Source organism: Ptychodera flava, chromosome 11 (assembly GCF_041260155.1).
Source record: "Ptychodera flava strain L36383 chromosome 11, AS_Pfla_20210202, whole genome shotgun sequence".
Taxonomy (NCBI): Eukaryota; Metazoa; Hemichordata; class Enteropneusta; family Ptychoderidae; genus Ptychodera; species Ptychodera flava.
This window is the reverse complement of record NC_091938.1, coordinates 7,054,894-7,073,485: the sequence shown is the minus strand read 5'-3', so window position 1 is coordinate 7,073,485 and position 18,592 is coordinate 7,054,894. Positions and strand designations below refer to the sequence as shown.

At 37.4% G+C, this 18,592-nt stretch overlaps 1 protein-coding gene across 1 annotated transcript; it reads left to right on the top strand.

Annotated features, from left to right (window-relative positions):
* The first annotated feature begins 698 nt into the window (after positions 1–698).
* On the top strand, positions 699–17,337 carry LOC139143392 (acyl-CoA dehydrogenase family member 11-like). The gene is made up of 19 exons (XM_070713686.1): positions 699–856; positions 2,378–2,477; positions 3,043–3,168; positions 3,945–4,106; positions 4,633–4,797; positions 5,660–5,783; positions 6,918–7,048; positions 7,495–7,607; positions 8,609–8,756; positions 9,308–9,376; positions 9,668–9,806; positions 11,227–11,334; positions 11,656–11,754; positions 12,307–12,373; positions 13,106–13,191; positions 13,672–13,740; positions 14,954–15,108; positions 15,527–15,643; positions 16,475–17,337. Exons 1-19 carry the CDS (start codon positions 732–734, stop codon positions 16,688–16,690), a joined length of 2,319 nt encoding a protein of 772 aa, XP_070569787.1. The 5' UTR covers positions 699–731; the 3' UTR covers positions 16,691–17,337.
* Positions 17,338–18,592: the final 1,255 nt, after the last annotated feature.

Sequence of the window (18,592 nt, the reverse complement as noted above, 5' to 3'; positions counted from 1 at the left end):
AGTGCAGCCGGATAGCCATCATTACTGACACTAAACAAAATGAAATAGGGAGAGTCGTATGTCTTCATTTCGAATGTGATATATACACTCCCAGCATATATTACCCCCTCCCTCCCCCACTCCTTTGCTCATTTGCGTTCATGGGTTTCTGTATATGTCCTTTACACGTCTAAACAATTCAGGGCAGACTAATCAAAGATGGTACAGAACGAGCTCTCTACTCTCCCAGTTTTGATAGTCACCCAAACCAGTCACCCCGTTTTCCCTAGCGATAGGAACGAGGGACATATGCATGAAAAATGTTTTTGTTCAAAATATTTCAATGGCCTTGTATCGGTCAGTATTGGTTGGAGGAAAACCCTACTAAAAATGGGTTTAGACGTCAGATCCCGCGGAAACGGACTCTATTGTATGATTGCCCTGTGCGTTACACAGCAGGCTGCACGCAGCTGTAGCGGGAGGGAATCCCTGCTCTGACGTCATAAGTAATGACCACTTAAGGCAACATCGATTCATAAAATTAATTTCACCTCTGAGGTGGACTGTTCCCACGAAAATTAGGTTTATGTTTTAGGATACACAATGCTTTGAATTTACGACCCTTTTATGTGTTTGTTTTGCTTGAGTTAAATGGTTCTTTGGAGATAAAGTCGCGGACGTGTCACTAAAAATCCACACTGACCTAGAGGACCCTGAGGATATATGGGTATTCCCTGGTATTGACTTCAGAAATGGCCGATACAAGTTCCGTTCGTCAGGAACATCGCTTTGACGAGCAAAAGCTGCACCGTTACCTCATTGAGAACGTTCCTGAATTTCCGAAGACAAATTCGCAGTTGGTGATTCGCCAATATAGGTAGGCTACATGTTCTACTCTCTGCTTTATACGTTCGTATCTCTGTGAGTGTCAGCCATCCTCTTTTGAGTTTTATTGGGTTGTTTTACCAAACGTTGCAACAGGGTCAGAACTCATGTCCCTGCCTTCACCATAAATGCAACGTGACACCCCGTGACACCTCTGTGTGCTTGCGGCCAAAGTGATAACTTTTTATGGACATAATCTTGGCTAGATTGCATACCTCATCCGGAAGTCTCACTCAATAAAGACACAACCAAGTAACCCTTGTCACCGGGACAAACGCATACTAACCCTTTTGACCTTTGACCGTAGGCAGTGTCAATGAACTTTGCTACCGGTTGACACAAAAAAACCCAGCTACCGCTGTATATAAAAAGTAGAGAGGATAGTGGTGTTGATGCGGTATCATTCATCAATATTTTCGATAGAACACAAAGATAAAACATTGACTTATGTTGCCATTAATATTTGTCAATAGTTCATCTCCTATAAAGATTATGTTTCTGAACGTAAACAAAAAAGTACAAATGATGCATTTGATCAATATCATCAAAAGACTAACCTTCGATAATCTGTTAATATATATATATATGATTCAGATCTGCACATGTGCATTATGAGACTTTATATTGCGCCCAATGCAGTGGACACTCAAAACTTAACAGGAACTTAGTTGTCATTGTAACAACTTGTGGCGTTGTAATGTTGTTCAGGAACTAGCGCATACTTTTCTAATCGGAATCAGCATATATACTACATAACGAGCATAAATTGCCTCATCTGTATGAGAATATAAATAAATATTACTTCAGCTATGTTCATTGTGATCTAACTTTTGATACTTGTATTGCCTGATTGCTGCGTTCATTGTAAACTAGCCAGTATAATAAACAGTTGCATTATACTATACAGTGGCATTGTCTCCTTTTAACAGTTTTTGAGTATCCTATGTCAATGCCAATGGTCGATACTTTACTCTACAAATAAGTGTGAAAACAGCAAAATCAAGAAATTTACACCTATTATTAATTTTCTATAATGACCCTTGAAATCCAAAGTTTATAAGTGGAAACTCTCCAAAGATTCATATCTTTCTGGACAATATCATTGGGGAAAGTCAACATGAAGCAAGGCACCTGTTACTTGGAGTATACACTCAGTGCACACATCTGAACTTCTTAGCTCACCAAGCAATAGTTGCAATGATGAACATTTGATCTTCAGATTAAAAAAATCAGTCACAGTTTTCTCCAAAAACTCTGTTAGATTTTAAATTTCTTATCTGTTTGATTCAATTAACACATGATATCGACCCAATATAACATATTCAAAAGATGTTACAAAAACAACATTAAATATTTGACCCATGACCCATGTCCATCTGTACAGGAGATGTCTAATTTATATATCAGCTAATAGAGGTCATTGCAGATAACTTGAAATTTCTGTTGGAGGTTTCGTGTGTTCCTGTCATCACTTATTACATATACATTGAATATTGATGAAACTATCTTGCAGATCAGGACAGTCAAATCCAACATTCTATCTCAAGAAAGATGAGACAGAATTCGTCTTAAGGAAGAAACCCCCTGGAAAACTACTACGGGGGGCTCATCAGGCAAGTTGTCACAATCCTTTATTTCAGTGTTTGTTAGGTGGTGAACTTCGACCTTGCTAATTATGCGATTTTCATCTGCTTTTGAACTGGGGTATTCTGATAGGAAAGTTAATAGTCACCAAATGAAGATGTGCAATTGTAATATTATTTTCCTTGATTTCATTTTGAAGTGAAATGTGTTAACTCATGAACTCCTTGTGTTAGTTGAGGAATGTTTGGAGTTTTCTTCACCAGATAGAATGCACCTCAGGGACTCTCAAAGTTTTACAGTGTTCTTTGGGCATACCATGGCCACTTGTAGGGGCTTGTTTTGAAGCTTACGGAGTAAAAAATGTTGTCAAATTCAGGTTTTTTATATTTTAAAGATATACGCAGCCTTTTCAATTGATTTATTTTCATTCTTTATTGAGAAAACGATCAATTTTTTTATTTGTTTCTCAGCTAATGCTTTCATAGCATATATTTTTTTACATGTCACTCACAACCCTGTATATAATTTAATTAAATTCTTCAACCATCCAATAATATTCTGTCTCCTGTCTCTCACACTGTTGCTTGCTTGCAGATTGACAGAGAGTTCAGGATACAAAGCGCCCTCTATAGTGTGGGATATCCGGTACCCAGACAGTACATCTTCTGTAAAGATGCATCCATAATTGGTACGGAGTTCTATGTTATGGAACACATACATGTAAGTTGGTGACCTAATACCCCCGTCTTTTCATCCATTTTGTTTGTGTTATTTGGGACACACTACGACAGACAATAGGTAACAACAAAATCAGCTCTGACTTATGTTCAGTCTCTTGGTTTATATACGGTGAAGCATGTTTGGATGTATACTAATCTCTTGGGATCAGTGGCTTTGCACAGACAGTTTTGGAATCCTCACAAAGCTAAACCTCTTTTTTGAAGAAAACATGCAATTATTCTGCAAAGCTACAGGATATGTGTCATGTTCAATTCTTTATTGGCATTATGAAGACTCAAAAATGCTGTTTGCATGATTCAGTTATTTTCTCACGTCAGCTGTTCCTTTATTGTGTCGTAGTACTCTCTGTTCACAGCATTGATTTTTTAGCTCACATTTGGTATACCAATGTGAGGTTATCGTATAAGCTGAAGTCGGTGGCGTGTGTATGTATGTATGTATGTATGTGTGTGTATGTGTGTGTGTATGTATATATGTATGTATGTTATGTCTGTCAATATCAAAAACTCGCAAACCACTGCACTTTTCATCTTGGTATTTGGTGTGTTGATGCATCCTGGGCTATAGATGGGATTTTGTTCAAATAAAGTTTGCATTGCCCAAAGTGTGCAAATGAGCTTAAAAACTGTGGTGAAAATGGTCAAAAATTAATAATTCAAGAACAGCTGTTTTGATTGCTTTGAAAATTAGCAAGTACCTTAGGTGGACCTTATACATTTTTATGTTTTACATCTTGTGTTTACAAACTACGGTAGGGTCGGATATTCCGCGACTTCTACCTACTGGAAAGCAGTCCAGAAGAACGTCAAGCCCTGTACCATGCAATTAATCAAGTCCATGCACAGTTACGCAAGATTGATTGGCGAAGCCTAGGTCTGGCAGGCTATGGCAAAGTCGGAGGTTACTGTAAGAGACAGGTAAATTATAAAGATTCACGCTCTATGCTTGGTTTAACAAAGAAAGACTACCGGTAGCTACCTCATGTTAACCTTGGCTATACAATATTTTATAGCATAACAAAGGCATGTGAACATTTTCCTCTCATGTTAAAATGGGATTGCCTTCATGTCAGAAAACTTAAGTCCACAATAATTTATAGCACATTAGATATACATGAAGCCACTCATTTACTTCATGCTTGTTATGTATTATTCTTTGATTTTGGAAAAACCCAGTTATCTTGTACATTCAGTCATTGTGTGCTATGAGTCTTCTTTACTCAAAAAATTGTAAATCATCGTATTTTGTTGTAAGCTCTTCTCAGATTGCAAGTGACCACTGCTTGGAGTGTATTTAAATTACAGCAACAAAAGAGAAGTAAATTATTAGGTCTTTTTAGTGCCTGTGTGATCAGTTAAGATTGTGTGGTGTTATGCTACCCATAATGCATCAATCAGTTGCTGATTTTATCAACAATTTGTATAATTTTTTGTCGTGCAAAAGGTTGCAACCTGGACCAAACAATACAAGGCTTCAGAGACATCCAACATAGAATCCATGAACAAACTGATGGAGCTGCTACCCACGGTATTGCCCACTGAGCAAGAACCGACGTCAATCATCCACGGTGACTTCAAAATTGACAATGTGGTCTTCCATCCTACAGAGGTAATAGGCGCACACAGTCTGTTTGAAGGGACAACATCGCTGTCTTTTCAAATTATTGCAGTTATTTTTGTTTCAATTAAGGAATTATTGGTGCTGTTCAGCTTACTTACACATGTTGAATCATAAATTGTCAGAGTTTTTCCCTCCCCATGCATACAGACATAACATGCTGGTGACATAATATTTCTAGTGTGTACCATAAATGATGTCATGGAAGCATTTATTGTTTCATCTTCAAGTACGCAGGGAGTAGAGGCCTGACCACTGACAATTTAGCAGGTTTTAGTGAGCAGAACAACAAGAATAGATGTTAACATAAAACAAACAAATAAACAAACAAACAAAAATAATGTCAACAGATTGACCTTGTCCCTTTCATGATGTCTAATGACAATTTTTTACTGAACAGATTTAGTGAATGAGTGAATGTGTGAATGAGTGTTTGAGCAATGGTTGGATCAGAGGATGCATCGATAAATTTGTGCACAAATTTAAATAATTGATGATTGATTGATTGATTGATTGATCAACCGTTTGTTTGCAAAGTAACACTAAGATAGGATGTTGTATCTGAGAAAGTTTTATGCCAAAAATGAGTGACCCTTATCACTTCCACATCATAACATCTCTTGTTCTACTCCCAGAGCATTTGAGATACACAGTATTCAGCTTGTCAGCTTAGCCTTTACATTTGTAGGCTGCATTGTCATTGTTGAGAGGTGAATTTGGATCAGGGCTAGAATTCCAATTTAAGTAATAACAGAGCATTTTACACATATAGACGCTATACAACACACTCTTTTATCTCTTGGGTTTCTATTTATCAATACATTCACAACTGGTCCTCTCCGCCCAACTGTAGCCCCGAGTCATTGCAGTTTTAGACTGGGAACTTTCCACACTGGGACATCCACTTGCCGACTTCTCCTACAGCTGTCTGCTCTTCTACCAGACTGTTCTTGTTCCGGAGTTAGCTGGATTGGAAGGTATGTTCAAACTGGTGGGCGGACATCTTCCCTCAGGATCAGAGCGACATTTCCACAGCCTGGAATTCAAATGCCATCTTGTTATAACTATGCCACCAAATTCAATATTTGTTGCATTTTCACTTCTTTGTTCGTCTATACTTATACTGGTACAAGATCATATTTTTCTTCACAATAATGGTTTAGATGATAAGTTTGTTGAGCATTTGGCAGATAAATACTTGAAGTTCCCAAATTAATGAAAAATTATTATGTACCTTGACTTCATGCATTCTACATGCTACAAAGTACCTTTAACCTTTTAGAATTTAAAATAGAAAGTACTCTTGGTTTTGTCTTTTAAAACAGAAGATATTTGTCAGTAACTTTCTTTTTCAGATTGGACCTCAAAATTGGTTAACCTTTTTTTCATAATTTTCATATGACAGATGCACTACTTGCTATTATTTTACACTCCCTCCTGCTGGCCCTGACAGGACCTTTTCTCCCTTTTCACATACGTTCTCTGCCAGACACAAAGAATTCTGCTGGAAACTCTGCAGTGGCCAATTTGACAGAGAATTTGCAGTTGCAGAATGTTTAATCAATCTTGTTGATTCATAGAAACAAAAACACTTAAGTGTAAGGTCATGCATGGGTCAAGAAAATGGTCAATTGTTTTCACAGTTGACTATTATCAAGACAATGCAGTAGTATAGTTTCCAAGCTCCTTAAGGTAGAATGCACCTCGGGGACAGATATTCAGACTCTCAAATTTTTACAATTCCTTTCTGACATACCACTTGTAGGGGCTCATTTGAAAGCTCTTGCTGTAAGAAAACTTTTCACCATCTTAGTTTTTCAAAAATCAAACATTCAATTTTTCCTCATAGAATGAACACAGGTTAGGCAGCCATTTTGAATTTCAAATATCAGTAGTTATCAGGTAATTAGTGTCTCTAGTACCAAAATTTGCACAGTGACTCCAGATTTTTATTCTTTATTTGGAAAGAGAATGGTCGAAAGTTTCATCGAGGAAAGTTTGAGCAAAAGTTTTAAGTCTTTCACTTTCAAGGCCCATACTACCTTAATTCCTCTGTCCAAAAAGTTTGAATGTGTAACACAGTTTGAATGTTTATCTCCTTTTTTTCGCAGCACCAGAGGGCTTCCCATCAGAAGAGCAGTACATCAAGTGGTATTGTGATGCAGTGGGAATCAAACCACCAATACCAAACTGGAATGTCTACATGGCCATTAGCCTGTTCAAGTTAGGTGGCATAGCTCAGGTAGGAGAGTAGGGCGCCACCACAGGCAAACCTCAACCTATACTGGTGAGCTTGACACTGGCTATGCCTTTTGCCTAGTGGCGCCTACGTGGATAAATACAGTAACTTCTCTGTCCCATTCTTTCATCAGAAACAACAGCAGTTTTATCTGTTGAATTGGTACATGCACATCAGATATGACTATGCATACATCAGATATGACTGTGCATACACAGAAAAATCAAAACACAGATCCATATAGGCCGGAGAAAAGTTATCCTTTAACAGAAAAATGTACAACAAGCAAAACATGAACTGATGAAAACTGAAATCATAAAATATGTTTATTTTATTGTAGTGTTTCGTGTAAAAAAGCAGATGACAGTCTGAGTATTGTGTGTTCAGATACTTAAGACTGTAATCTCAGAAATATTGAGTGATGATAAAATATTATTTTTCCTCTGCAGGGAGTGTATGCAAGATTTAAATTAGGAATAGCAAGTGCTGTGAAAGAACGTGCAGAAAGAACAGGTGAAATGGTTCGACCACTTGGAGACAAGGCACTGGAAGTACTCTACAGGTAGAGTTCAATGAAAAAATAATCTTGATAAAATTTACTGGAAAGAAAATAAGACGGGTTGTGAACTTCAGCAATAACAAAGTGTAATGAAGGCTGCGCCCTGATACATGTAATGTGTATCATAATTCCTAGGTGTTGTTCGTTGTAATGCACATCATGTATTGAATTGTTGATGGTAATCAAACCTTCCAGTGAGAATGTTGTGTTGTTGCTTTCATTTGAAATTCTCATCTATGTTGATCAAAGGGTGCTTACTGGCTTTTGTTCATCAGCAAGGAATGAGAAATCTGTGTTCCAGCCCAACCTGTAGAGTGCATTCACTGTTAGATGTTAAACACAATCATATTGCACTGCCACTTATATGAGGTCAGGGGTCAGGGGTCACTCCTAATATGAAATGTCAGGTCATTGACAGATAGTGTCTTCACATTGTGCAGGTTTTACCAACCAAAACTTCCATTATCTGTAGCTTCTAATAATTTCAATTTTTTTTTGCAAAACATAATTTCTTGTCCTGATCCAAAAATCATGTTGATATGCCCAGTATCAAGCTCATCAACATAACTGTAATCTCCAATGTTATCATTAACAATGGATGTTTAGTCAGAACTACTTATGCAATTCATCAGTCGACAATATTTTATATTGTACACAACAGATTTTGTGTTGTTTGTGCTTAAACTTTTCTTATTTCAACACAATGTAGGGACAAGAAGAAAATTTACTGAGGATCTGTTGTAGTATAAAGATAATAAAAATATTGTAACAGTTGCAGTTTGTTCCTTTCATATAATGTATATAGTACGATAGATGTCCCACTGGATTCATTAAGTATACAAGCAAGTGACCCATGATTTAGCATCAGCTCATTTTCATATGACACTTGCCAGTCTTTTTTCATGATTTTGATATTGTTACACTTACTCTCCATATGTCACTATTAGGTTAGGATAACTGTATAGTCTATCTTAACCCTAAGTATTCTGTTCTTAATATTCCAGGTCAATAGTTGACCCTGACATTCACATCATCAAATCAGCAGATGACATCATTCCAGTACTTGATCCCTATTCCAAGTCACCCAAGGGACAAGAGATACATGACAGGGTGAAAAAATTTATGGCAGAGCATGTATACCCAGCCGAAGAGGCAAGCACAAATTTTGTAGTGATTTTTTTTCGGAGCATTTTAAAACATCAGTTGCTTTTGTTTCAGTTTGTTGATGTCAACATGGAATTTAAATGTACCGATAATGTCTTTTTGAATATCTTGATCCTATATTCTGTGAGACGCCAAAAGATGAGAGAAAGAGCAGATGTTTGCAAAATAGTCGATCTGATTAAAATCAGATGTAGAGTATGATGACGTCTATACTTACGCAGTATTCTCTTACTGTCGCCTCATACCTCTCACTAGTAGTGAGGCAACAGCAAGACAATACTGCGTAAGTAAAGACGTCACCATATTCTACATCTGATTTTAATCAGATTGCAAGATAGCGGGACACATAGAGTAGAGAATAATATCTTTGAATAATTTTTCATATTTCCATACTACAGGGAACTGTTTGTAAGCGGCGAAACATTCGTGAGACAACATAGTTGATTCAGCATTTTCATCACTTGCATCACACAAAAACCCTTTTAGTTTACAAACTGATATTGAATTTATTTTGACATAGAGTTCTCTTTTCCTTTCAGATCTTTGAAAGAGAACTGGAGAATGCACCTACAAAATGGTTTATTCCTAAAATTTTGGAGGAGCTCAGGGTAGGTTCACCGTTTGTCATCTTAGACATTCCGATGTTAGAATCACCCACCATGAATATTCACATAGAATCCTCAGCGGACTGCTACAGGTAGCCAGACATCTTACTTACAGAATAATAATGGTGCACAGTATGACATGCTATTCACCCTTCTCACCAACAGACGTTGGTACATGGTGTGTCCCCTGTGCTTTACCATAAGGCTGGATCTAGAAAATCCAATCACTCAACAACTGCTGTTTATTTTTCGTTTCATTTTGATAGAGTCAGATGATTGGATTTTTTCTTCTAGGTCAAAGCTAAGTCTGAAGGACTTTGGAATTTATTTTATCAACCAATCAGTGGCCTCTGTCAGCTAGACTATGCTCTAATTGCTGAGGAGTTGGGAAGAAGTCCTATAGCGCCAGTGACATTCAATTGTGCCGCACCAAGTAAGAATCGATAACTCACACTATCATTCTCTTTGCTACGTTTGTGAAATATCAGTCCAAATATATCTAGGTTTCTGGCATTCTTTTGTAGTGTAAATCACATATGTGCAATAACCTTTAACCTTGACTTAGCTCAATGTAGGCATTATTTTATACCAAATGAATTCAATCGTATTTCTGTATTTTTCTAGAATCTGATAACATCGCTAAAAGAATATACCTCGTTGATGCATCAGAATGGTCAAAATTATAAATAAAAATCTCAACACTTTTTCTGTAGTTAGTAATTCTTTGGTATACTAGATACAATTAGAAGGTGGTACAGTAATATCCAAGGTCCATACACTCCCGGAAAGTCCTTGCAAGTCTTTGAATTTTAAAACCTCCTGGAAGGCCCTGGAAAATTGATAATCCACCCTAAATTTTCAAAAATGAAAAGATGATCAGTTGTGATATCATAAAAATGGCATATTGCATATTATATCATACCAGTATATTGATGTAGCAAATACAGCGATCTGATTGGTCGAGACGCGAAAAGAACCGTGGTATATTGGCGATATACCACGGCTGGCATACGCGCAATCTCTCAGCTTGAGGAAAATTCCTTTTATGACGTTCCACGCCAGAATTTCAACATACTGGTACTATTATGATATAATAGCAATAAATCACACCCAGCGACGGTATACCACTCGATTTTGACCAGTTCACTTCATATATGCACTCGCTATCGCTCGTGCATATATGTCGTGAACTGGTCAAAATCTCGTGGTATACCATCGCTGGGTGTGCTTTATTGCTTAATTATATCATACCAGTATATTGATGGTGCAAATACAGCGATCTGATTGGTCGAGACGCGAAAAGAACCGTGGTATATTGGCGATATACCACGGCTGGCATACGCACGAGCTCTCAGCTTGAACAAAAATCCGTTTTTGACGTTCCATGCCAGAATTTCAATATACCGGTACTGTTATGATATAATAGCAATAAATCACACCCAGCGACGGTATACCACGAGATTTTGACCATTTCACTCCATATATGCACTCGCTATCGCTCTTGCATATATGTTATGAGCTGGTCAAAATCTCATGGTATACCGTCGCTGGGTGTGATTTATTGCTTAATTATATATTGCACAAAGGTTATCTGCAAAATGATATTTTAGACCAATGAAGGACCTATGAAGGTCCTTGAAAATTGCTGAAAAAGTCTCTGAAAGTCCTTGAATGTGAAGGTGACTTTGAGTGTATGGACCATGAATATCTTTGCTGTTCAGTATCAAGAACTGTGATATGAAATCAATGCTTTGTGCCATGCATACATACATACATACATACACTGATAGACTTCCTATTTGTCCTGTGTGCTACTGTCCAAAAATAACCAAATCTCATACGTCTTTCCACAGCTGCCCCTGACATTGAGATGTTGAAACACTGCGCAACAGAAGAACAGAAAAAGACGTGGATGGAACCACTCTTAGACGGAACCTTCACATCATGCTTGACAATGACTGGTCAGTGCAAGATAATTAGAAAACTAACCTTGACCACAATTGTCATTCAGATTTGCCAGGACATGTATTTAATTTTCTCAATTCAAGTTGAAAGTGTCAACAATTTTGTCCTTTAACCTTTGACCCCGATAACCTATGGCATCTTATGGGGTTTTTTATACCTGAACAGGGTTCAGTGTTATACAAATAACCAATGTAGCTTTGGTGCTCACACTTGACTATCAGCAAAGTAAGATTCAGATTCAGGCCTGAATGTGCTCAGGTCCGTCCCTTCCAGCATATAATTTCCTTGATGCCCAGTGTCATATATTTTCGTTTCAGAACCTGATGTTGCTTCAAGTGATCCAACAAACCTAGAATGTTCCATAACAAAGGAGGGTGACTATTACGTCATCAATGGCAAAAAATGGTGGATAACAGGTAAAAGAATAGTGTTGCATCATAGATTAATCAGTACTTGCATCAATCACGGTAGTTTTAAGTTAGAATGCGCCACGGGGACAGATATTCAGGCTCTCAATTTTTTCAATATTTTTCTGTTCCACCACTTGTTTTGCTCATTTGAAGCTCTCAGAGTGAAGAAGATTTTCCCCATAATCAAAAGTAGAACATTTTAATTTCGTCCGTAGAGTTGACACAGAGATGGTGGCAATAATGCCATTGCAAAATGTATTTGTTCATAGATTGGGCTCTTGGTAAGATTACAGAGATGACCAGTGTGTTCAAAAATTTTTTCCAAATGGTTGGTAAATTGACATTGATAGATTTTTCATAGGGTGTGAAATTCAAAATTCCTGTCATGGATGACAAAATCTTTCAGTTGGTAAACAGCCAGCCAAAATTAGTAAATGGTCAGTAAATTAGTCTGGTGTCTTGCCCAAAATGAACTCACCAGGCCATATCAGCAAATATGTATAATGAAGTAGATTTATGAGAATGTTGTAATTGTATTTTTGATATCTTTTTACCAAGGTGGAAATGATCCAAGACTCAAGGTTGTCTTTGTAATGGGAAAAACTGGAGATGATTCCCTCCCAAGGTAAAGATACATGTACACTTATGATATTTACTGCTAATGAATTTAACCTGTAACTGTATTTGCTTTTTTAACTTTTCATTCAACTGGGGTATTCTTTTCAAGGGCAGGTAGCTGTAACATTGATGATTTTTTTGCTATTTTGGTCTTTAATTTCAACTAGAGTTTCTTGTTCTGCTCCCCGAAGCATGTTGAAATACACAATATTCAGCTTGTCAACTCAGCCTATACATGTGCAAATTTATTGCTATTGTTGACAAGTAAATGCTGGTCAAGACTACAATTCAAATGTAAACAATAACAGTGCATTTTACACATATGCTGTGTTTGAGTGGAAAAGAAATTGTAGTAGACATTATTAATAAAACAAAAATAGAGAAACAGTCATCAAATGTTACCGCTACTTTTCAGTAAGTTGTATACCAGTATGTGTACAACATGTAATTTTCTGTACACAATGAGAACAATCCTCTATTAGCACAGTGCCATTTGAACTCAGAAGACTTTATCTACACCTGCTACCAAAATTCCCTTGCCCTTGGTTACATTCTTTTAGCATTGTGAATGTGTGCTTATGAAATCAATTGCGTCTTTGGCAGTCTATCTCAATAATTTTGATAATGGTGAGAAGGACTTTGTGACTGATTTGACCACAGCCAAGCAGGCATCGGGCAGATGTGAGAGGAATCATTGAAACTGAACCAACAGCATTTTTCTGACTATTTGTTCTGACAGGCATCAGAGGCACAGTGTGCTAATTGTACCCTTCGACTCACCAGGTTTGAAAAGAGGGCGTTCATTAATGTTTATGGGATATGAAGGTAAGCCAAAGTAATATGAGTAAATTGTACCCCTAATCATTGTATTTCATCTGTTGGCTTTACAAAGTACTGCATAGAGTAAATTTATATCTGTCTATGGCTAAGCTTGAATTCATTGTGTTGCTCTTTGGTCACTCAACTTATTGTGTGAGAATCAGCTAGCATACAGTCAATATTGCCACCAGTTTCAAACAGCGTACTCATATATGCATTTTGTTTTTCTAGTGATATTTTCCCCCCCAAACAGCTTTTGAATGAAAGTAAAAAAAACACTAGATTTAAGAATTAGGTGCACACTGCATCTGTAGTTGTATGAGCTCAACATGCACAGTTTATGAGAATCCCTAACCTTGTACTGTACATATTCATATGTTAAATGTGTCGTGGCTTTACCATTTCTCCAGTAGCGTAAATTGTAGCCAGAACCTGCATTTACATATACCACAATTTCAGCCTGTGTGTTGTTTTGCCTCATTGCAGACGCACCATTTGGTCATGTAGAATTGGAATTTGACAATGTAAAAGTACCAACGACCGACATCTTGCTCGGTAAGTCTTTTTGAAAAAGTGACTGTCTTCATAGGCAACATTCTTGTCAGTTTTTACACCAGTTTATAATAAGCTTAGCTTGAATCCGGCAATCTGATTGGCTGGAGCTGGGGTCTATAGTCTCAACAAGAGGACCTGCGCACTTCGAGCATTTTTGAGCTCATGCAAATTTCAAACTCCAGCTTGGGAGCTCAATGCGCCATAATGTCGAACAAGTATACAGCTTGAGATTGATTTTGATTGTTAAATTTTTGTCTGATGCAGCTCGATGAACCAACAAATGAAGAGTTTGTATAAGCAGCGATGGCGATGTAACAACAACATAATTTTTAAAGTTTTTTGAGTGTTTTTACAAGTACTTTTCTTCAAGTTTGGTGTGTAATCGTGATATCGATGCGTTGCGTTACCGTATTGTATGGAATCAAATGTGCATGCGTGTGCGTTCTGAAACATTCTTTTCAGAGTTTGTGTTCAGGGCACCTGAACCCTCGTATGTGTTCCAACTTCGGTCCCAAATAACGACATTGTCCACTTGTATTTAACTTTAGCATAGTATAATAGGGTTACAAACAGTGCGCTCAGGTATTTGGTTGCAGATATAAGACCTCTGGGGTGAAAATTAGCATATTTTGGTGAAATAATCACCTAGCGAGTGAGGCAAGGTGATTATTTTCCATCAAATATACTAATTTTCACCCCAGAGGTCTTATATCTGCAACCAAATACCTGAACGCACCGTTTATAACCTCTAAATCAATTTTGAAGCCGGTGATAAAGTTTCACATCTTGAACGCCGCTCAAGAAGAAACTGCACAGACACCAATCAATGACTGTAAACTAAAACAGTTTTCCTGGAGGGAATTTTCTCCTTAAAGTAAAACAGGGTTCAGCAGCAATTTTAAATTTCCAATACAGGTATTGGTAAATTTTTGGTAACTTTTCCTTTAGGCCATTTACTTCATGGTGTCCTGTGATTTTAATTGTTGATAATGAAATAGTATGATTTAAAGTTTCCATGGGGATAATTTGAGCATAAATTTAAAACTCTTCGTTCCGAGATGCATATTATTGTACTTTAAAAATTGAGCACTTGTTGTGTTGATCACACATGATTTATTGCTAACGCCACTTGAACTTGTCAAACACCTTGTGTTTTGTCTCTCAGAGATTTTATCTGTACCATACATTCATGGATTAATATTTCTTCCTCTAGGTGAAGGCAGAGGTTTTGAAGTGGTACAGAGTCGACTTGGACCAGCTCGACTTCAACACTGCATGCGGGAGATCGGAGTTGCCGAGAGGGCGCTTGAGTTGATGTGCGACAGGTGTCATAAGAGGTCTCCATTTGGCAAAACACTGGCCAGACAGGTGAGTGTGTTCAACAGCATGGCATTGTACAATTTTCTCTGTGAATTTGATGTCATTTTAGTTTGTGCTACAGGATTTTTCGACTTTGCCTTCTCTTCTCTGTGGTATTGCCTTGGTGATTATTTTTGTCAATTATTTCGATTTACTGATTTCAAAACATCAGCTGTTTCAACTTGTGTGCGTACAATCATGAATTTTGGTATCATAAAACTTAGGAAAAAACTGTTTTCAAATATCAAAAAATCCAGTAAAGGTTATGATCAAGAACTTAAGGCAGAAAATATTAAACACTGGTTCATTCATAGATAAACATGCCCTTGATGTTGAGCAGATAAAAATAATTTAGACTGTCTCGTTCAAAGTATTGTAACTTCCTCATCTCACATGCACTCTCTCCCCTCACCTTGATACCTTCCAGGGTGTGGTACAGCATAGCATAGCAGAGTGTAGGATTGGGATAAACCAGTGCCGCTTGCTAATACTGAGAGCAGCTGATACACTTGATAAATATGGTGCCAAAGCTGCCAGAAAACAGGTACGGATTATGTTTATTGCCACAATATAATTTTAAATACTTGGTCAAACCTTCAAAGAGACGGTGACCATGATTTTCAGGCGTATGCATTTACTTATGCAAAGGTCAATATTAAGTGGTGTTTTTCACACAGTACTCAGGATATGAAACCTAAAGGAAAGTTTACTGACTTCTCAGAAATATTGCTGACAGAAAAGAGACACCAACATCCAGTGTGTAGATTCTGCCCAGATGCTACTCTGCTTTCCATAACTCTTTGCTGGTGTCTAGTAGGATGTGGCAATGCATAAGTAATACCTATATTGGAAGCTGCAAACAAACACAATTGGCAAGAGATTGAACTCCCTTGTTAACTCTATGGGGAAATATTAAATTTTCAATATTTAACAAAGCGAAAACCTTTACTGACACCAAGAGCTTTGAAATGAGTGCACACAAGTGGTAGATCAGAAAAGTTTTGTAAAATGTTGAGAGTCCGAATGTCTGTCTCTGAGGTGAACTCTACCTTAAAGTTGAGGAACCATGGAAAATTTGAATCATCGAAAATCGGACCCAGAATTTTTGGGTTTAGTTGTCAGTCATACGGGGGACTTCCAGATTTGACACTGTGGGGTGCGTCCATGCAGATATCTCAGACATGCAAGGGCCCTTATATTTAAACTAGGTACAAGGATAATACACTCTGGTGTTCATATGCACATTGATTGAATTTGTTTTATAATCTAATATGGCCATTGGCGGCCATTTTGTTTCCATTTTTTTGTTCAATAGACAAGTTATTAGATGAACCATAATTGGAAACTCCTTGATGAAGAGTATAATTTTTTCCAGATTGCCATGGCATTTGTTGCTACGCCGAGAACAGTCAGAAAGGTGATTGACCAAGCTATCCAAATCCACGGAGGGGGCGGAGTCAGTCAGGATTACCCACTATGGAAGATGTTTGCGTGGGCCAGGGCCATGCAGATATTTGACGGACCGGATGAAGTCCATCTCACGGCCATTGCCAAAGCTGAACTGCAGGACCAACAGAAAGCCAAGCTGTAATGGTTGTTTTTCAATATTTTCCTACCCTAACCCCCAAATCGAAGTACTGTGTGCATATGGGAAATTGTTTCATACCTCTCACCTAGAAATGAAGTGCAATTCAGAAAATGCTGCTTTCATCATATTTAAAAAATTATGTACTTTTTTGTATAATTGCCATAAGCCTCTGATTCAATGTGCAAAATTTTGGAAACAAAACTTTGTGAACCATGGTGCTATCCAATATATGTATATCTAGTTCTCTTCAACAGAATTTGGTATAGTTAACATTATATAAACTGAAATATTCAGTGATGTGAAGGCAGCCAGGGCCTCCAACTCAACCAGGTTCCGGAGCTGCTTCAAACTATTGAATATGTCAGACTAAACATTGTATAGCTACATGTAGCAGAATGTTCCTCATCAACGTGCTTCTCACAGCAATGGACAATAGACAATCTATTCAAAATTGTTTTTGATTTCAAGTCAAACTTGAAAGTTCTCCAGTTCTTGCAAACATCAACTCACAGAATTTTATTCAGAGAAAATTCAGAAAACCCTGACTGTGAATCATTATATTTTGTAAAAATCGACATATTTTATCATTGTTTTATAAATTGAGTCAATATTGAATTCTATTTTGAAAATAAAAATAAATATACCAATGATTGTGTACTTGAGACTTCTATTTCACAGTGTGTGAACACTCATTGCATGTTCTAGAATAGGCCAAACCCGGAATTCGAATCGACCACGGTACAAACAAAGCCATGTTCGCAAACGCGCACAGACATACGTGTATTTCCATACGCGTTCAGTACACATGTGGGTTTGTTTGTACCGGCATCACGTGATTATTTGGGCGTACTGAGTGTGTAGAACGGCGTACGCATCGCGTCCTTTTTATTCCGGAGTAGAACCATTGTGAAGCAGTCTTTGAGTGTTGCAAAGAAATTGAACTTGGAACTCTTTGAAAACGGCTAAGCCAACCCCAGATTTGCAAGATTGGGCATATCTACTTCAAATGTCAGATGTGAAAATATTCCTGCAACGTTATGGAGCTGTCACTCATATGTTAATTGTGAAATCAGTCCTGAAATTGGGTATATGAGACTGTAAACATTCCTGGAAAATTGCTGAAAACTCTTGTGGAAAGTCATGGGATTTCAAGGAACTTCCGAAGTGTGCTTCCGAAGTGCACGATGCTGCAAGTTCTTAAAGCCCTGATAGCTGCGAATTTTATGCATTGTTTTCATGATTTTATTTTCAAACCAAAGTTGGTTTGTGTAAATGTGCTAACCAAAGGACGTATATAGAAGTATCACTGCTCGCTTATTTAGATCATGCCTACGCGTTTTAATAGGTTAAATAATAAACGGGTGCCGCATTCATAAAATGGCGCCCCCACAGAAAAGTACAAAAAATGCAGTATTTCCTGCACATACACATCGTGATCATCCAAGAAACAAGCATGATGCCATTTACTTGAATGCACAACACACGATGGCCAACATTTTGTTGTTGTAATCTTTATTTTCTCTGTCACATGATTAGTCTTTTAAAATGGCGGGAAATCTAAAATGTTTATGTTTGAATTTACATGCCACTTTCAACACTTAAGACAGTGTTATACACTTTTTCAGACTTTAATGGGTCTTATTCAAAGAAAAATCTTGGAAAACTGAGGATATTTTGAGATCAGTTTATCACACATTCTCAGCTATTGGGGCTTTAATGAATCAAATCAAGTGTATTTGAAAAATATTGAGAGGTTCATGTTGGAGACATTTGGCCAGCCTTTCAGGTGTAATATTGGATCACATCCTCAATCATGTTATGGTTCAATTGGTGAGTAAAAAGTTACGGTTGTATGCACCTCAAAAGTGAAAGACTTGCACTTTTGCTCAAACTTTCCTCAATGAA

Coding starts and splice junctions, on each gene's coding strand:
- LOC139143392 (XM_070713686.1), top strand. CDS start 732: ATGGCCGATACAAGTTCCGTTCGTCAGGAACATCGCTTTGACGAGCAA. Junction 5,784..6,917: donor GGAGTTAGCTGGATTGGAAG/GTATGTTCAAAC, acceptor TTTTTTTCGCAG/CACCAGAGGGCTTCCCATCA. Junction 7,608..8,608: donor GCACTGGAAGTACTCTACAG/GTAGAGTTCAAT, acceptor TTAATATTCCAG/GTCAATAGTTGACCCTGACA.